The sequence below is a fragment of the Cloeon dipterum genome, chromosome 2, assembly GCF_949628265.1.
Source record: "Cloeon dipterum chromosome 2, ieCloDipt1.1, whole genome shotgun sequence".
In the NCBI taxonomy this organism is placed as follows: domain Eukaryota; kingdom Metazoa; phylum Arthropoda; class Insecta; order Ephemeroptera; family Baetidae; genus Cloeon; species Cloeon dipterum.
The window spans coordinates 21,330,180-21,349,748 of NC_088787.1; the positions used below are offsets into that span (position 1 = coordinate 21,330,180).

The following is a 19,569-nucleotide window of genomic DNA, read 5'->3' on the forward strand; positions in this document are numbered from 1 at the left end:
TTTTCTGGCGTAAATCACGAGAACTTTTTAAATGACAAGTCGTCATTTTTTATCAAACACTATCAAATGGTAGAAAAAAAATTATTTCCGCATTAAAAGGTGGATAATGAGAACTGCTATGTTCTCAATTACTTCTTTTATTTAATTTTTACCTCTCAATTTGAAAAAAAAAACTAGAAGTTTGTATCGTACGTGGCCTATATTTTATAGTTTTTGCCCTGGTGACATTCAAGCAGACGCATAGAGACAAGCTCAAGATAATTCTAATATTGTATGTACAGGTACGACATGCATTGTTTGGGGGAACTTGATCAAAACACTGATTGAAAGCACAGAAAAAAATTAAACATGCAGAAAGTTTGGATTGAGTGTTTTTACTTTGTAATTTTTAATTTTTTTGCAAATTACACTCAAGAGGCAGTTGTTTTGGAAAAATATTGTAGCCGTCCACTCAACACCAACAACTACTTTAACCCACACAAAAGAGAGTTTAGAAAAAAAATGAGTGGACTTGTGTGCTACTTATTAGTCAAGAGTGAAAAAAGGTGGGTGGAATTATTTATCAGAATACTCTACCTTTGGATAATTAAAACCACCACCAAATGAATTGCAACACATTTAAGCTCGACAGAGAGGAGATTTATCCAAGCTGGTTAATCGCGACCCACTGCGGTTGCCTGAACTTTGTAGGAACGTAATAGGGATTGTGGGGAGGCTGCCTCCTGCGTACACAAAAACAACCAACAACAACCCGATAAGCTCATTATATCAACAAATAATGTTGCCTTAAACAATATGTATGCCCGTCCAAAAGATTAAAATTTTCAAGTCCCATGCGTGAATGGAAAAGAGAAGCAGGTCGAGCAGCTGTTTCAAAATCTTGTTCGACCAAATTTATGTATGTGCACAAGCTGAAAGGAAACACTGCGTTCTTGGCAGTGTTCGTTTGCAGCTTTTCAGTGTCTATGGCGTGAATTTCGCAAACAAAAAAGAGCAAAAAGCTATCCTTCTAAACTTTGCATAGACACGATGATGAGAAAAGGAAAAATCGTTTCTCGATGTGAAAAACCCAATGAGGCATACCTATTTTGTGCAATCTTGCGCAGGGTGTCTGGGCAGCGGATCAGTTTGTCCAGGGTTTTGACAATGGAAGCAAAGGTTGGTCTGTGGGTCCGCTCCTTTTGCCAGCAGTCTAACATCAGCTGATACACAGCTTCGGGACAGTCCATCGGCGCAGGGAGTCTGCACAGAAATTCGCGTTGATAACTAATCCGGTGGGTTTTTTTTGGAGCGGTGGCGGCTAACCTGTATCCCTTCTCGATGGACTTGATGACGTCTTGGTTGCTCCAGTTCCAGTACGGTCGCTCACCGTAGGACATGACTTCCCAGCACACGATGCCGAAGCTCCACACGTCAGAGGCGGACGTGAATTTGCGGAAGGCGATGGCCTCGGGCGCCGTCCACCGCACGGGAATCTTTCCACCCTAGAAAGAGTGATACAGTAGAATCGAAGCAAAACTGGAATGGGCTGCGAGTTCTTTATTATTTTGAATTTTAATTCAAAATTGCTAAAATTGATAATCATAAACTAATTTTTGATCATTTTATAATTATTGCAAAATTAAATGTAATGAATTATATAAGATAGAGCACATATTCAAGAAAAATTGTAAAAACTTTAATGGTACCCTCTGGTGTCCCATCTGGACACTAACTAATGACAAATTAATTAAATTAATGCTACAGTAATGGATCAAAGACAAGACCGGCACCGTGTGTATTTTCTGGTTTTAAAAAGGGAAATGAAATCTCAAGATGGAACAAGAAATTTTTTCCAAGACTTTACTAACAGTGTAAAAAATGAAAAAAAACCCTAAGATAAGAGATTTAAATGCCCTTTTAACATCTTTGAAATACAATGTAAAATATTGGTGCATTATGAACTCAATGTGTCATCTTAATGTGTCAATTTCTTTTGAATAAGCGATGCGGTAAAATAAAAAACAGACATTTTGCTACAAAAACGATGGAAATCCCCAAATTTTGACCACTTACTCTTGTGGTGTAGGCTCCCTCAGTGGTGCTCTCGATCTCCCGGCTCAGGCCAAAGTCAGCGATTTTGCAGACGAGCTGCGCGTTAACCAGCACGTTGCGGGCAGCCAGGTCGCGGTGCACGTAGTTCATTTCGGACAGGTACTGCATCCCCGCAGCGATGCCACGCAGCATGCCTGCAAGCTGAAGCACCTGGAACTGGCCGTCGTTTGCCTGCAAAAAACGAAGATTGGAAAATTTGATTATTTTAAAATAAGCAATAAGTTTATTTTCATGTTAGACTTATAACTTAGTGACATTGAGTGCTAAGGCAAAATTCTTGACAAATCTGGAAAGCTGATGAAAGTTTTAACTCTTAACATATTCTGGAAAAAATATTTCTTTATCCAAAATCCTTGTAAAGCCATTTTAAAGACCAGAAAGTTACGCAATTTTGAAATCAACAAAATAAAGCTTGATTTTTTAAAAATTCTCTCAGATAATATCAAAACAAGCAAATTATATTTCTTCACGCGATTTTCCCACATCACTTTTCTTTTGGAGAATTCTTGTAATATCACGAACTTTTGTAAAAGTGAGAAAATTGAAGCAGATTCCAAGTATTCAAAGTTTAAATAAATCCGATCACTTTTTATAGAATTATGGCAGTTTAAACACAGTACAATTTTACGTTTTTAATTTCGCCAGAGGTGTGGATCTAGCGAATCATAAACAACACGAACTGTTTCTTTGGCAATTGTAATCTTTTATCAAACCCCATCAAATGGTTGTGAAAAAAACTCCACAATATTTTAATTCAATAGTGTTAGTGATTTTTTTTTCAGTAAATAGCCAAATAAATAAACATACCCTGAGGAAGGTATCGAGGGAGCCATTCTCCATGTACTCGGTGATGATCATAACGGGGTTAGACTTGGTGACGACGCCCTGCAGGAAGATGACGTTGGGGTGTTCAAACTGTCCCATGATGCTGGCCTCGGTGAGGAAGTCCATGCGAGCCTTGTTGGAGCTGCCAGGCTTGAGCGTCTTGATGGCGACGTCGGCCTCGGCGCGGCCCGCGAGCCTCAGCTTACCGCGGCACACGTCGCCAAACTCGCCGCCGCCGATGATGGCCTCGATGGTGATGCAAGAGGCGTCGATTTCGCGTGCGAACTCGCGCACCGCCTGGTTCGGGTCTTCGTACGTGTGCGGGTCGATGTAGGTGCGCGAGGCGCCGACTTGGGTGAAAAGTGGAGTTGTCACTGTTAATTCAAGTGGAAAATCTCGTGTCAGAAAGCACAAAGCGACCATTGAATGAATTTCAGTTTCGATTGTCTCAATCTCTCGCTGCCGAGGCAATTTTGAACAACTCAAAATTAATGCAGAATTTCTAAAGTAAAAGCATTAGCCAAAATAACTCACTCGAGTCTGTGTGTTCTAGTAAAAATTTAAACAAAATTGAGCCAAACTTGATATTAAATGTAATAAATAATGTCAAACAGCACGATTCATTCAATTAAAGCCAACTGTGTTTGAATGGAAAGCGACAATAATTATAGATGCTACCAAAAAGCTCAACTACGTGAAGCAAAAGCGGGGCGACGGAAACCGAAACGCAAATAAAATACTGTGTGGTACTTACTGCCATTGGTATGGGTGGTAACAATAGGAGGGCTGTCCAAATTGCAGTGCACTGTAACGGGGCCACAAAACAACAAATAAAACAACATGTCAAAACGAAAAAATTTGGAAAAAGTCGAGAGCCAAACACTTCATGCGGGCAAAACGCATGCCGGACTTGCAAAAAACGAGATATTGAATTTCTGTAAAAATATGTATTCGCAAAATTCCACTTACTGTAAGTGATAACTAATCCTTTTGGGGTGGCAAATAAAGGAATGAAACAACTGTGGTTAGTTCAAACGTTTCCAGGGTTGTCGAGAAATATGTATATAAAGTATTTGGATCGGACCGAAAACACGGGCAAATTTCCGACGTGTGGCGCGCATTTCGGGAACTGGTCTAGGCGTAAATTATCAACAGTAATAATTATGTATAATTGCGGCTGGCCGTGTCCCCACAGATTAAGGCCGCAGTTTTTCTGCCAGCCAAAACTGCGGCTGGGTTATACCAAGAATACTGCAGGGCTATAGTAACAAGAGCAAAATAGTACTTGGGCAGGTAAGAGCGCTGGTTAGTAAAGGGGCGTCAAGATGCATTAGGAGAGAAAGCGACCCGGCAAGAGACTCACCTTCGCCGTTGCGGTACTCGAGAGTGTCGCAGTCGCTCGGCTGCTTCTTATTGCAGTCGTCAGACCCGCGACTGTAATCAAACCGTATTCGATAAGCTTCTCTACGGCGGCAGCAACAGCGACAGCCATACCTTCGGAAGAAAAGCACCACTAGCACGATGACCAGCACGACCACCACCACCGTGCCGACGATCGCGCCAGCCACGATCCGCATCTGCACGTTGTCCTCCTCCTCGACCACGAAGGCTGCACAAATCCACGTTAGACAAGAGAATTTAAGCGAGGCTGGATCAAAAGCGTACCTGGATTCAGCACCTGACCTGTCGTCTTGTAGATGGGCGGACTCAACTCTCCCCAGCCAGACTTGGTTTTCGTCCTCACCTGGAAGCCGTACTCCGTCTTCTGCCGCAGGCCTGTCAGCAGCTTGAAAGTGTCGTTGGACAGGGCTGAGTGTTGCACGTTGTTCGGTCCCTTGATGAAATAGCGGACCTGCCGAAGAGACAGCTTCAGTTAGAAACTGAATTGTTGTTGCCCTTAATTTATTTGAAATTGCAACGATCATCCTATGATTTCTTATGTTGAAAAATAAATTTCTCCTAGTCCTGGTGTATTTAGCTTAACAATCGCTTCATACCTCAAACATTTCGACGTCTCTGGGATAGTCCTCAGGCGAGTCCCACGCTAGCGTGACCTCAGTGGACTTGATGCTGGTTACCCTGACGTTTGAGACTGACGATGGCACCGACGCGGTTGTCGACACCATGATGTCGGCGTACGCTGTCTTGTCGGTCGACTGCTCTGAGACACCGTTTCTGGCAAACACTTTGATGCCATATGAAGTCATTGGCTGCAGCCCTGAGATCGTGACGTACGTCTCGCGGAAGTTGTCCTGAGAAATAAAAACATTTATTAATTTTCCAGGAGAGTCATGGCACGTGGTGTGCCATGAATGCTGCCCTGATGCATGTGACCTTCTCACTGTTTCATTTTTTATTGGCAAATAATACACATTAAAAAAATTGTGACCACGAGAACAATAAATTAATCAAATCTTATGGTGAGGATTATTACTTACAGTGACTTATTTTTAAATGAATGCATTAATTTGGTGAAAATAAATTTCTAACAATAAAATTGATTAAAAATTGAGATAAAATCATATATTTAATATTAATAAAATTATTATTATTATTGTAATACAACTCACAAGATTGGGCTCGACAGTTGCGCTGTCGCTGCACACATCGCAGACGATACTGTAGTAGGTGTCGGTGCGTCCGCCCTGAGACTGCGGTGGCTGCCAGGTCAAACTGATGCTCGACTGGTCCACGGCGGTGACGGTCAGATTCTGCGGCGCCGTCGGAGACACTGCGGAGAAGAAACAAACTCCAATTAGCGAAAATGCAAGAACACAAACGAGGCATAAATCTCCGTGCAGGACAACTTTTACGTATTCCGGTTTAATTGGCATGCAAATCAGCAGCAAATACGAAAAATATTTGAACGGTGGAATTATTCATGCACTCCAGGGACTCAATGCATTTTCCCCTTTGAATTCTAATGGAAGTCCAGCAAGTGACACGCGGATTTTTCATTGGAAATTCCCTGGCACTTTGCCCCGTTCCGATGACCTCAGGAAAAGTAGGGTTTCGCACGCACGCGTTACCGTTTATGTAACAAAACGAGAGCGAAAAGAAAGAACCAGGTACGAAAAAATCCGCAAACAAAAGAAAAACCCGGCTCGGCGAAACATTTTTTGGCTTCTTAAATGGGATGGCGTCATGAGCAGGGAGAAAGAAGGAAAAAATAAGTCGCGCATGTATTGTTCTCGTGCTGCGAATGAAAAAAAATAAAGGATTCTGCACCATCCTCTCGAAGGAGCGTGCTACAATTGTGTACACATTCAGGTGTGCTAAATTACAATAATGCCACGCACGAAAGTGAAGCCGCCCACGCAGGAAAGAAGAAAATGAAGTAAAACATGATAATGAGCTGGCGTTTTTCCTTTTATTCCTCTCACAGGGAAAATCATTTGTCGATACAATTTCAAAATGTAAATATACTTCAATCACAATGGTGATTGTCAGACAGAATCTGCAGTCGCGCGGGATTGGATTAGTTAAGAAGGAATTAGCATAGAGTGTCTGATGAGATTACAAGCGGATAGCCAAATACAGAGCACACGGGAATCAATGTGGGCAGTCGCTGTGTATTTAAATCGAGACGGAATAAAAAGGCAAAGTAATGAGCCAACCGCAGCTTTCTCGCAGCGCATCGTGCGAACGGTATTTTGTACGGTCTCTATAACAGAGTAAATTGTATTTTCGAAGATTGCAGGGCGTGTCATATTTGCAATGCATGTTACACGGGATTATAAATTCCGTGCGCACATACAAAGTCGTCTGAATTGACACCTCGAAAGACGACGTGTAATCCGTAACGGAATTTTTTTTTTAACTTTCAATTTTCTCTTTCAAAGTTTGCGCACCCAGTGTTTTTACGCACAACAAAATGCCTCGAAGGAAATTGCCGGCTCGAAATCACTTTGCAAAACTTTTTTTTCATCAGCCAAGCCAAGTTTGGCTAGGGCTAAAAATGTTATAAGAAAGCTTTAGGTCTCCGGCTCGTTCGTAATAGGGTTATTTGCACTGGGCGCACTCGTGTGGAAAATGAATCCTCGGCAACTCTCTTGCTCTTCTGCATGCGAGCAGCGGCGAAACTAGACTACACAATGCTGCGTGACGCGCCGGCACAAAGTCTTAAACGAATTTCGTCTCCTGCGCGCGCGGAGGACGTGCTGGCTGCTCCTTAATTCTCTTAAAAGACTTTCTTTTTGGGGCCGGCGGCGAAAGAAGAGCCGAAAACCGTCATCTCGAGCTCTGGCAGGCTGACACTGAAGCAAAATTGCTCGCTCATTTTCCGCCGTTTAATTAGCATTCCGTCTCGATTAGCGCAATTGAATTAGCGACTTGCGTTTGACAGCCGCGCGCGCGGGTTTTCTTTCCTCCGCACTGCCAGCGCGTCGAACGGGGAGGAATAAAAGAATTGTTTTAGGCAATTTGCTCGTTGCCAGAACAATGCTTGACATCTCCATTATGCGCGCGCGGGGGAACAACACAAAGGCGAGGAGGAAGTCGGCCGACCGGCCTCGCGTCCTCTAATTGGTTTAAGACAAAAAAGCAGCTTGCCTGATTAGCCTAATGCACACACTCACACAGCTCAGACAAGACTAGCACAATGGATTATGGTGAATAATTAACACGGGAACGCTCCGGAAAAAGCACAGTGTGGTGGAGGAGTGTTTGTCAAGACCAGGGTTAGTGGAAGGGACAGAAAGAACTCAAGAAGCAAACAACAGTCAAAGTCGGAAGAGTCAGGCAAGCATGCTGAAGGGCCTGATTTCTTACCTGTGCAGGGCATCGACTTGGGGTCCGTGGACGATCGGTAGTAGCCGGGCAAACACGTGCACTCGGTCATTCCTTCGTCGTCGGCCCGGCTGTTCTCCGGACACGGCGAGCATTCGTTGTGTGCGGCGTTGGATTTGTACTTGCCAGGTGGACACACTGAAACCCCCGCATGTTGTCATATTTTTTCTTTGGAATTTCAGGAAATCAGTGCTCCTTTCCCGAAGGGGCATGTTTTTAAAACAAACTTCCGCGAAGGAAACTTTACTCGGTTTCGGCTCGGAATTTATCTCCTCTCGCTAAAGTTTATTAACTGCAGAAGAAGAAGAAAAGCGCGCGTTGAAAGGCGTTCGTTATTATTTGTTTCGCCGGTCTGTTCAAACAAAAAGTTTGTCGAGCAGCCCAGCCGGAGCAGCGGCGTTTTCCTTATCTCGTAAGCAGAGGGCATTGTTGTGAAAAGGAATGCATCACCTAATGAGAACAGTTATGCAAATTTTACGAGCCGGGCGCCATTCAAAATGATGCTGCTCTGTGTGTGTCGCAGGAAAAACTAGCAAGAGAGAGAGAGAGAGAGAGGCAGCTTGTTTAATGCGGCGTTCATTCATGCGCGAGCGAACCGTCTTTGTCGAGAATGAGCTGCAAATAAAATCGCCGCGTTCTCGGAATGAGAAACGACGAGGCCACTCTGCGAGAGAACAGAAACTTTGGTGAGCGAGCGCATGAAAAAAAAATACAAAGTTTGCTGAGGAATTTTTAATAATACCGCGCCGATGACGACGAAATGCTACAATTTTTCCCTGATTAATAAGCATGAGAGCTTTTATTTCCCCTCAGCGCGGCTTTTTCAAACTGCTGGCAAAGTTTGCCGCTCGGAAATTAAAAAGGAGCTAGGGAAATTTGCATAATACGCTTTTAACGAAGACTTCGGCAATAAAGCGTGGACGAGAAAAGGAGGGAAAAGCGTATGTGCATGCGCTACGTATATAGTTTAGTTTTATTTTTAAGTAGACAACGCTAACCAGAATATTAAGGTTTGATCTCGTTCATTAAAAATGCCATACATTCATTTTGAAATGAATCACACATCAGCAAAACAAAACAGAAAATGAAAAGTGCAATTTGAAATTTCAGCCAGTTGGTTTGTTAAGAAAATATGCCAAAAGAATCAGAAGGTGAAAAACGTTATTGAGGGTGATTTGAGATAGGAAAAAACTTGTCCTTTGCCGAACAATTTTAAACATCCCTGGCGGCGGGCTATCATTTCATTAGCGAGTTTGGCGATTTTATCTGCACGCCGTACAAATTGAGATGGAAGCCCGGGGAAACATTGTCATCGTAAATATAAAAGAGTGCTGCTATTAATAAAGTTTTGGTTCGTTCGCCGCAACATCTGTTCTTCTTCTCTTTCTCTCTCTTGCCCGTTCGCTCGCTCGGAACAAAGGCATATTTGCCAAAACGAGATTCGGAGGATGCGATAAAACCACGGCCGGGCTTGTTATTATATACTGAAAGGCAGGCAGTTTGATTTCGGTATCGTAAATTATTATATTGGATCGAATGAGGCGAACGCCATTTGGACAACGGGACTGCACTTACACACACGCAGCTCGGTGCGATTTAAACCAGAATATATCGTCACGATTGCAACGTCTTATCTCGTTGTCAGTCGGTGGAAGAGGATTAGTGCTCCACATGCAAATAATGAGAATAAAGAGAGTCCTGCACCAAAACCAGTGGAAATTAATATATTTTGAATGTTATTCGTCTGTCTCTGCGTCCATGTTGTCCCATAACCGGTGAAACCGCACAAGTCTGAAGGGTTAAAGGCCTCAACCAGGGTCAATTGCGATGGGCACTGATTTCCAGATGAAACGGATAATAATTGTTAAAATGCGCTCACCTTTGCAGGAAACATTATTGGCGTCGGGTTCGTATCCGGGCTTGCACTTGCAATTGACGACGCTTTCGACCGAGAACCACTTGCCGTCAGGCTTGCACCAGCTTTGGGGTATCGTTTGGGATTTTACGCCGTAAGGGTCGACAGCCTCGGCGTTGGCCACGCACTCGCCGGTCGCCATCACGAAATCGGACGACGAGCGACCTGTCGCGGTGGCAGGGAAGTGTGTCAAGTTGGCGGTTACTTCGGGACATCTCAAGTAGAACACCTGCAATTCAACGATGAAAAATGCTTGGTACTATATTCCCGAATCAAGACTCACCTGAACGGAGAGCAAAGTGATGCAAGTGCCCTCGTCCTTGAAGGCGAAGAAGACGCCGTGCTCGGACGCCGGGATGGACTGTGTGGTGTTGGTGTCCGCCACGGACTCAGAGGCTGAGAAGGTTTTGGTCACCAACTTGCCGAGGAATTTGTAGCTCTCCCTGTCGTCTGGAAGCGTGGAGCCGGTCTCGCCGCTCATCTCGTGATAGTAAACGCTGGCGGTCTCCTTGCAGGTGCGCACCGCGTTCGACAGCGAGGAGCAGTCACGAATGGAGAACAGGGTGTTTATGTATATGCGGTTGGCCTCTCCCCGCTTGATCAGGGGCATCATCAGCCAGTTATCGACGCCCTCGACCATGTAGTCACACGCCGTGTACGCTCGGTAGCCCTCTTCAGATCTGTACTCGGACTCTTCCAAAAACTGCGAACAGAGAAAATAGCGTTGTTAGTTTGAGAAACAATTCTACATTCCTTTTTCGGTGAAAAACAGTTATAAATCAAAAGCCACGATTGAATCTCTCCCCTTCGTGTAAGATATTTCCTGACAATTAGCCTCGAAGCGGCAGATGCAATCAACTCCTATAACTTATTTCAGCCAGAACACGTCTGTGCAATTTGAAATTCTCAGTCGGCCGGTCAGTTGGTTTAGAGATCGGCAGCGTGTTATTAAACCAGCGTGATTGACGCAAGCGGACCTCTGAAAATCGGGCCTTGATTTTACGGCAGAATCGTCTCACTCGCATCGAGCGCAAAAAAAGAGCGCGGCTTAACAATTTGTCGAGCCAGCTAATCATAGACCTCTCTCGTATTTGTGTATGCACAGTCGGAAGGAGAGATGGAGGGGGGCATTCGATGATTATTCACTGTGGGTGGCCTCTCTCCGAATCGGAACACAAACCAGCCGCAGCTTCTTTCCCAGTACCAGGTGAGATACGCGGTGGCCATGAGATTAATCAAATTAAACCTCGCACTCAAGCAAGGACGCTGCGAGAGGCTATGCAAATCTCCGGAGGATGTCTGATTTACTTTTCAGCCGGGATGAATATTAATTACCTCTCGAGATGCGTAATTATTGGAAGGCAAGCACGTTTTAGAAAAAAGGAAATTACACCACAAGAGAAATTCAGTGAGGACTTATTTTTAGCCATACTTGAACGAATTTAACTGATATTTGCCGAATGCACCTAACTCTGAGCACAAAATAAAATTAGAATAAACGAGTCACGATGTGAAGTAATTTTCTTTGCAATCAATTCATTGTGAGCCACCCGATTCTTATATATTTAGGAGTAACCATTGTAAAATCTAATTTGCAAGGGAAAGTTTATTGAAGGCTAAACAGAATCTATTTGAGATGACGCCGTGAGAAGTGTCGCAAAGTTCCATTTGTAATCGGTTGCAAGTTTTTACTTTTATTACCTTCGGTTTCAGACTCCGGCCTGCGCCAACCGATCCGTCTATTATCTGTGAGAACCGGGCGCATTGTTCGTCGTTGCGTTTAATGAATTTCCTCTCGTCATTGCGCGTTGTATATGTATATTTGTCTTTGTCCGGGTGTGCGTCGCAGTTAATTATCGTGAGCGCGTGTTTTTGCCAATTATAATCGCATTTTGTGCAGCAAAACAGCTAGGCGGCTCGCTTTTAATTAATTCCAGCTCTGTGTGTGTTTGCATCCGTCTCGGCCGCAAATGAAGCGCTGTATCAATCCAGCCGCAGCAGCAGCCGCGCGCGCGCGCGTGTGTGTGTATGTGCATTTATTTGCACAGACGACGGCGCAAATGAAGCTCTCTCGCCGGATATTTATGCGGGCTATCCTCCTGAATGTGTACCGAGTCGGCAATGCAATCGTGCAGAAGCAGATTACGTGCACACTGATGTGAGCTCTCTGAGCGAACGAGTGAGGGTTGCAGCCGCCAACTTTATCATTTAAAAGTCTTCCTTTGGTGCCGCGGCCAATGCCCGCGCGCCCACGTATTTCTGTAGAGGTTGTTCCCCATTTCAAAAGCAGCTTTTTGCCAAATTCGTTGCCAGTGCTTCAACACTTTCCGAATTTTCATTCAAGTCTAGCCTTAAAACACGGGACAGCTGTCAGAATGCAAGAAACGGCTGCCGAAATCTTCACATATCCATCTTTTCACGCGCATCAAACCTTTTAAGGATTAATTTGCTTTTTGACAGGCCAATAGTAATGGATTAGCGATGCCAAAGTGCTGCTGCTGCCACCGCGGCACGGCGGATTAAATTCTGGACCGAAGGTCGGCCTGACTGCTGTGAGAGAGCGAATATCTTTGACTTTGATCTTGAAAAGACGGCGGAGAGAGGGTGCAGCAGAACGAGATTTTCATACAAAGAGAAAGAGGTCCTCCGCACTGAAAATCTAACAAGCTCCAGTGTGTGTGAGTGCGGCTGGCTAGCGGAACTCAAATTATAAATCGTTTATGGAAATGTGTGTACAATGGAGCAGACGAGACGTGACTGCGCTTTTTCGGCCTGCTACCAAAATGGGAAAGGAAATTTATTCCCACATGCAGCAGCCGCAGAGATGGAAAGGGTTTGATTGCAGTTGGAAATAGGAGCCTATTTTTCCTGGAATTAAAAAAAAAATATCTAAAGAAGTGCTGTCATCTCTGGAAATCGGAAAAATTTGTGTTCGATAAAACGATCAATTAGGAAAAATCACGACCAGAGCAATGCACACCCCCTCCAACAGGGAAATATTTTTTTATGGATCGGAAGTGATATTTTGATATCATCTTTGGGTTTGACTTTTGATTTTCAATGAAAATTGGATTGGCTTTCGCCAAAGTTGAGTAGCACTCAAAAAAGCCAATTTTTTGCAACGTTCTTTTCGAGGAAGATCGAGAGAGCACGTGCATGTTTGGAGCGAGTCAGATAAATTTCAATAAGCGAGCGCTGAAGGAGGCAGTCCCCGGTGCCCTTATCTCGACTTATAAGACCCGGCTGCAGTTTTCTAACAAGGTGGATGTCACGTAAAGGACCTAAATGGAAAGTAAAAAAGGAAGTAACAGCAGTCGTAGTGGTTTTTCCTCCACTCCCCGGAGATATCGAAAAGGGGCTGCTGCTGGTGTTAGCTCAAAGCGCCGAGTGCAAGTATGCAGGTCTCCGGGGACTGGACCCACCGACCGGCCATCATCGCGCCGCGCGTCTCGGAGGCTGGCCCAAGATGACGCATTCGCCGCTCAATTTCGGCCCGCGGCGCCGTGTTTACTCTGGTCGCGTATTAAGAGGCAGGCACGAATTTATTCATCTACTGGATAATAACCGGGCCGCGCGAGAGCAGAGAAAAGCCCGTAATTTACTTTGATACACTCTCTCTGAATGCAAATTAATGCGGCACATTGTATTGAAAGCGACTAATTACGACGGCCGTGAGAAAAAAACCGATTTAATACCGTGTAATTTGCGGCGCACTAATCGAATCGGCCCGCTGCAGGTGCAGATTTTCGCGAGCGCCGTCTAATTTATAGGCTGGAAACTCCACTGCAGTGTGCTGGGAATTAAAAAGTTTGCCGCGCTCGCCGAGAGGGTTGCATAAATTAGGGGCGACGGAGGGCCGGTCGGCAGGGTGAGCGAGCGACCGAGCGAGCGAAAAGGAATTGAAAGTGAAAAACCGTCAGTGCAAATATTGACTCAAGCGGCGCGGGTGTAGGCGCAGGCTGAATTCGGTATTAAGCCCTTGACAGCTCGCCTGCTCCGTAATCTTCGATTCCTTTTGTGTTCGAGAGCGAGGGAAATTCTGCAAACTCCATCGACGAGATTAAACTGCCGCCACGCTGCGTGTAATAACTTTTAATTTTTTGTTTCTCATTGCGGCGCAGTGCCCGCACGTGCGGCACTCTCGAAAATAAAAAAGAATCAATACACGCGCGGGTGGCCCCGGTTTTTCGCGCACCGACGAATTTTGCATCGTATAGACGTGCGGCTCCGCGCGCGCTCTCAAGGTGTAGGGTGCGATGGAGAGCATGAACGGGGTTGGCTGGCGGACGCTTGAGACGTGATGAGTTGACAAGAGCCCGCTCGCTGTACACGTACATACGCTGTACTCGACAAGGAGTTACGCGACACCGGCATGTTTTATTACTCACCAGCCGAAAAAGCTGGAGGGAGTTGAAATTCGTGCGCCAGAGTACCGAGGAGGCTCGAAAAAGAAAAATCCTGAAGTGCGCGAGTGATTTTGATCGGGGGAAAAACTTTTTGGCGCCAATTTGCATGGTTGGCGCGCCTGCTGCCGAAAAAGCATTCACGAGCGAGTGCATATTTGCAGAGACATATAAGCAGTTGGCTCTCTCTCTCTCTCTCTCTCTCTCTCTCTCTCTCTCTTTCGCGTTCTTTGATCTCTCTCGTCGTCGCAAAGAGAGAATAAGGAGGCTGCACCTCCAACTCAAAGAGAGAACGACGCGAGTACACCCATCTGCACCCCCGTGTGCTTCGAGCCCGGCTAAAAATTGCATTGTGCACATAAGGGTTGAAGCTTGAAATCGTACACCGACTGCTGCTTTGTGCCTTCCGAAACTCTAGCAGCGGATTACAATTAGCCGGGCTATCGATTTCCCTGCTTTTGATCGTGCGGAATCAATCAACGCAGGTGTGTGTGCGGATGAGAACGAATCGATTTCGCGACTCTCCCCTCGGCTGATTAAAAATGTTTATGCAAGAAATCCAAGTTCGCTCCTCGGCCGATTAATTTAGCGGCAAAAGCGATTTGGCTCCTTGATATTGTCGGAGACGCGAAAGGACGCATTGTTTCCGCCCTCTCTCTCTCGAGAGCTGCTCTGCTCGGAGAGAGAGTTTATGCGAGGGATGTGTTTTATTAAAGAAGAAGCGCCTCAAGAGTGCAAAAAGTGCGTGTGTATCTCGAGGCGCAGGGACGCGCTCTGTATGCATTGTAAGCGAACCAACGAACCAACCGACCGACCAACCAAACAACAACAAAAGTTTGCTTGTCTCAAGCGGGAGTTTGCACCGAGCTGGCTGCTGGCATCACTACACTTTTTTCCTCTTTTTTTCGCACAAGAAACTCCCCCAAGACCTGCTGAACTCGCATGAACTTTAAGTTTGTCCTCCTCCGCAGCTTGATTTTTTCCTCTCGCTCACTCGCTTGGTGTGTAGCGAAAGTGTGACGCTAAGCGGAGTTTTCCGCCCGGCCTGATTTTCGTCTTATCCCGGCCGGCTAGGGTTTTTTGCCCTGCTAGAGCAACTTTACTAAATAAACGAGAGAAACTTTGGCCGCGTCCATTAACTTCCGACTTTCGAGCTCATCTGTTGCATCTTAAGGACCGGAATTTCATTTGCAGCCGCATCCAGGCAGCCCATTACAAATTTATGGCGCAACAAACCCAATCTTCGTCTTTTTCCCCAGAATTTTTCGCCGGGAGAAGATAATGGCGATTTCCTCCGAGCGTAAGCTGACATCGATAGGAAAAGCGGGCGCGGGCGGCTGAAAAATTCCTCCTCCACGATGAGGGTGCCAATCATTTTTCACAAAAACTCTCTCATCTTTCTCGTCTCGCGCACCATTTATAAAAGCCGCAGCGCGGAATTCACCAGCAGCGGCGAGAGAAATAGCGGAAATATTTCCCGCTGCGTTAGAATGCGTGTAAAAGGCTGGTCGGCGGCTTCACGCAGATATTTCATGCTCCCGGAACTGCAATTTGGATTGTATCGAAACGAAGAAACAACGAAATTGTGATTTGCTGGCTCATAACGGGAGATGCGAACATGACTCTTATCTCTCTTTCGTGTGCCGGTGCATTAAGTACACAGCATACTCCAATTCTTGGCCAATTTCGCCTTCCACACATGCGAGCAGAGGTTTGAATTACCTCGAAACGAGTATCACACTCGCCGCGGCTTTTTATTAAACGCTGCACGAAATTTACCGTTCGGTTCTTGCCCGGCACAATAGCGACGCAATTTCGGCAGTCCATAAAAATAATGATCTCTCGCGGGTGATAATTTGACCTTTGCTGCTGAATTAACAGATCACCGCGTGCAAGATGAAAGTGCAGTTATGCAGCAGCAGCATCAGCAACAGCACCGGCAGTTTCTCCTTAAAAGAGAGGAGAATAAGAAGGAGCGCGTCGTTTGCTAAAAGGGATTTATCGAGAAAGGGAAAAGTATCGCGCATCTTTGGGAGTTATTCACACGTGAAATTACTAGCTCGCTCCTTTGAACGTCGACGCCGGGGACTTAGAGCGCGCTATTATAGTGAGGAAGCAGCAGCGCTCTGCTTTCCAGCAAAAACACTCGAGCAGATTTCGATAGGGGGCGTCTGGCAGCAGGCGATTACACTGCAAAATCCGGTTGCCGCGGCAAGAGGAGGAATTTTGGTGATTTTCTTTCCAAAGGGAGGGTGGGCGCACAAAAAAGTCCATCAACTCTTGCAGATTGTTATTGAAGCTGTGAATTAATTTGAATTTCCGAGGAAGGAAGCGAGAGGGAGATAAAAAGGCGTTGAAAAGACGGGCACGCGTTTTCGCACCTTTAGGGGGCGAATTTTGGGAATTTGGAAGCAAATAATGCACGAGGCCAAATTGCAAAAGGTGAACGAGCGCGCGGGAAAAAGGGAAACCAGCGGCAGTTAAATTTTACGAGTGTGCTGGCTTCTGGGACGCCAGACGCATTGAAACAAAAAAGAGAAGAATTTTATTACGCAAAGACTCATGAAAGTTTCATATACGCGTGAGCCGCGGATAAAAGTTAGGGTGCTGCTTTTAATAAACGTAGATGAATCGCAAGAATAAATTTCAATTACTGCGTATGTGTGTGTGTGTGAGGATCTGCGGGCCGAGGAGGCAGCCATGATAATAATTTATCACAGAGAATGCTTAATCCGCGCCGAAAACAAACAGCCGCACGTATTATTTTTCATCAGGGAAGAAGAGGATGGTAGTTTGAGCGCGGCGGGGCGTCTAGCTCGCTCTCACAAACACAAACACGCAACAATTCCCGGTGCGTCTGCGGCTAATTAATCGAAGGCTAATTGATTTGGCCGAGAAATAAACATTTGCATCACTAGAAAAATCCGCGTGACCCGTTAGGAAGCGATTTTTCAGGTTGTGCCCGCGCTAATTTCACTTCATTACGGAGCGTGATGCTTCATGTTAAGAGCCTTTCAGCCTTTTCAAAGTGCCTCTGCCGTTACATTATCTTATGCACCGACGCACACGGGCCTAATCAAATGCACTGCCTGGGAAATTATTTGCGGCCAGCGAGAAACAGGTGTTGGGCCGATTTTTTGTGCTCCTGGAAATTTCACGCCCACTCCGCGCGTTCACGGTTCAGTTGGTCGCACGTCGACGACAATGTCCTCGAGGGTCAATAAACCAGCAGAAGCCGAGAGGCTTTGTTGTTGTTGTTTCTGAGAGCCATTCACACCTGTGCACCACTTTGACAAATGAACCGATTAGCATGCACGCGTGAACAATCGCCAACGATTCCAAAGTCTGCGCGCAGGAAACTCCGACGAATTCGAATCTTAAGATGCAGTCATCGCGCGGCGATTAATCAAGCTTGTGTGTGTGTTTTGTGATCATTCATCTTGGGGTCTACCTGAGCGACCGAGCCCCGTGTATAATTTATTCAGATTGATAAAATTTTTCCCCGCATGCCGGAGCCGGCGTCGGATGATGAATTACGGCGGGGCTTCACCCGCAAAGCGCAGACGTGTTGAGGCTTCCATCACAAATTTTTCCCCGTCCATCCGTCCGTCCGAAAGTGCAAAGTGGAATGTCATCTGCTCCGCGCCGACGAACACGACGAGCACGGATGACTTGACGAAAGCGGAGGGTCACGCACAACCTTCCTGTGCCGTTTAAAAACACAAACACCGAAACAATAATGGTTAGGTGCGGAAGATGAATAATGTATCTCGGCATAGTTAACTTGTTAATACATTTTTATCGTCCGACGGTTGACGTGCCCCGAATTAATTTGTCTACAGCAAAGCGAAATGTGCATGGGAAGCATTTTTTTAATGACCTGCTTGCGTAAGGCACCGAAAATTCCTGTCTGAGCAGCACACCTCAGTGACTTGATGCGCGCTCGATAGGCAAATCGGTCAATTTTCCAGCAGCTTTCCGAGGCAAACACGGGGCGAATCTATACGCTTGACTCTGTGCGGATAATGCGCGCCAGGGATGTAACAACAGCCGAGGATGCTCCCTCGGGGACCATAATCCGCACCATATCCAGCCAAGGTGGGCATAAAACGAGATAGATGCGTCTGCCGCCGCCCCCGTCCCCGCGTCTCAGTGCTGGCTGGTGATAATTGCTGATTGCCACCCCGAAATGAGATAATACCGCGTAATTTAGTGCGACGGCCCGAGAGGACCGGAGGCCGGCAATAATCCAGCAGCAGTCGCTTTTTTATTCATTGCTGAATTATGTGCCCTTTGAGGGGGGCCCCGGAAAGACGCTTTTTTACCCTGCGGAGCCAACACTACACGAATTTATGGCCGTAAGCTCTTTGTGTAAGCTTTGCCAGTGTGATTACCTGGTCGATATTGCCCCGGCTGGCCGCGTGCTGTATGCTCTGCTCTCTCGTTAGGCTAATGTAACGAGATCATATCCGATTTTGCATGCTCTGGCTTTGTGGGTGGTTGGTTGGCCACGCCGCTCCGAAAGAAAGCTGGGGTAGATAGTGTCACTCGAGCAATTTTTCATTTCGCGGTCCAACGACGAATTTTAAAGAGTCCATTGTTGCGTGGCCGCTGAAATATGAATTTGCACGCGCGACCTTATCTGCGTGGCTAATGAATGACCCTGCTAGAGAGGCAATTGTTATGCGGAAAAATAGGCCAGCCGGGATATTTTGAACTTTGGGACACCGTGGGATCGATGATATTTTGACTGTCTGCCACTAATTTTTTTATTCATAGTTACCAGCTTTGAATTTGACTTTGAATTACGAAAGATTGAAGCTAAACCAATCTTTAAAAATCGAAAATTAAGTTTTAAATCTTTTAATTTATGCTTCATCTACAACGTGTGGTGTCAGCGGAAATTTTGTTGCTGCATGCGCTTTCTTTACTGGTTTTCTTCCGGTAAAAACCACCAAGCGAACCATGCTGCCCGTCCCTTGGGCCTGAAGGTCGAATCTAATTCCGGCGTGCGGGACACATCTTTCATTTCATTTCGCCCCGGGGGCAGATTTATTGTGGCTGCCGGTGCAATTTACTAAAAACAAGGCAAAGCCGCAAATATTAAATTTCGGTGTGTCTAGCACGCACCGAAACTTCCATCAGGAAGGCTGACAGCGGCAGATATATGACGCCACAGACTGCACACACGCACCAGGCTGCCAGGCTGGCTGTGCGGTAGTAATTCTTTTTTACAGCCAGCCTGGAAACTTAAGCTTTTAGCAAAACTGCTCTGGCAGCACGTGGCAAGAAAAAGGATGCGAAATGATAAATGAAGAGCCAGCCACTTTCTGGATATGTATGTGCGCATGGCGGCGGCGGAGAAAGGAGAAAGGGTGCCGCGCAGATATGTATGCGTGTATAATAGCAGCAGATGGCACCCCGGGAATATATGCAACTTATACGCACACTGGCAGAGAGAGAAGGCACGAAAACAAGCGACAGAGCTGCTTGCCATTGTTGCGAAATATAAAAGCGAGCGAGCCGGATTTATCATACGGAATA

General features: G+C 45.9%; 1 protein-coding gene across 7 annotated transcripts in view; it reads right to left on the reverse strand.

Moving 5' to 3' along the window:
- Eph (Eph receptor tyrosine kinase) overlaps positions 1-19,569 on the reverse strand; it is a 104,361-nt gene that overhangs the window by 3,344 nt on the left and 81,448 nt on the right. The window contains exons 4-17 of one of the 7 annotated variants that reach the window (XR_010574375.1): positions 9,906-10,325; positions 9,587-9,851; positions 7,690-7,845; positions 5,490-5,650; positions 4,917-5,171; positions 4,585-4,771; positions 4,414-4,528; positions 4,283-4,353; positions 3,674-3,724; positions 2,902-3,293; positions 2,056-2,265; positions 1,306-1,484; positions 1,084-1,242; positions 577-722 (exon numbers count right to left, since the gene is read on the reverse strand). Coding sequence is in view for 6 of the 7 variants with exons in the window: in XM_065479648.1 (XP_065335720.1) it covers positions 1,084-1,242; positions 1,306-1,484; positions 2,056-2,265; positions 2,902-3,293; positions 3,674-3,724; positions 4,283-4,353; positions 4,414-4,528; positions 4,585-4,771; positions 4,917-5,171; positions 5,490-5,650; positions 7,690-7,845; positions 9,587-9,851; positions 9,906-10,325 (2,621 nt within the window). In the remaining variant the exon portion in view is untranslated. Of the gene's footprint in view, positions 1-576; positions 723-1,083; positions 1,243-1,305; positions 1,485-2,055; positions 2,266-2,901; positions 3,294-3,673; positions 3,725-3,888; positions 3,907-4,282; positions 4,354-4,413; positions 4,529-4,584; positions 4,772-4,916; positions 5,172-5,489; positions 5,651-7,689; positions 7,846-9,586; positions 9,852-9,905; positions 10,326-19,569 lie in introns of all 7 variants that reach the window. The other 6 variants (XM_065479650.1, XM_065479648.1, XM_065479651.1 and 3 more) reach the window with 6 other exon arrangements.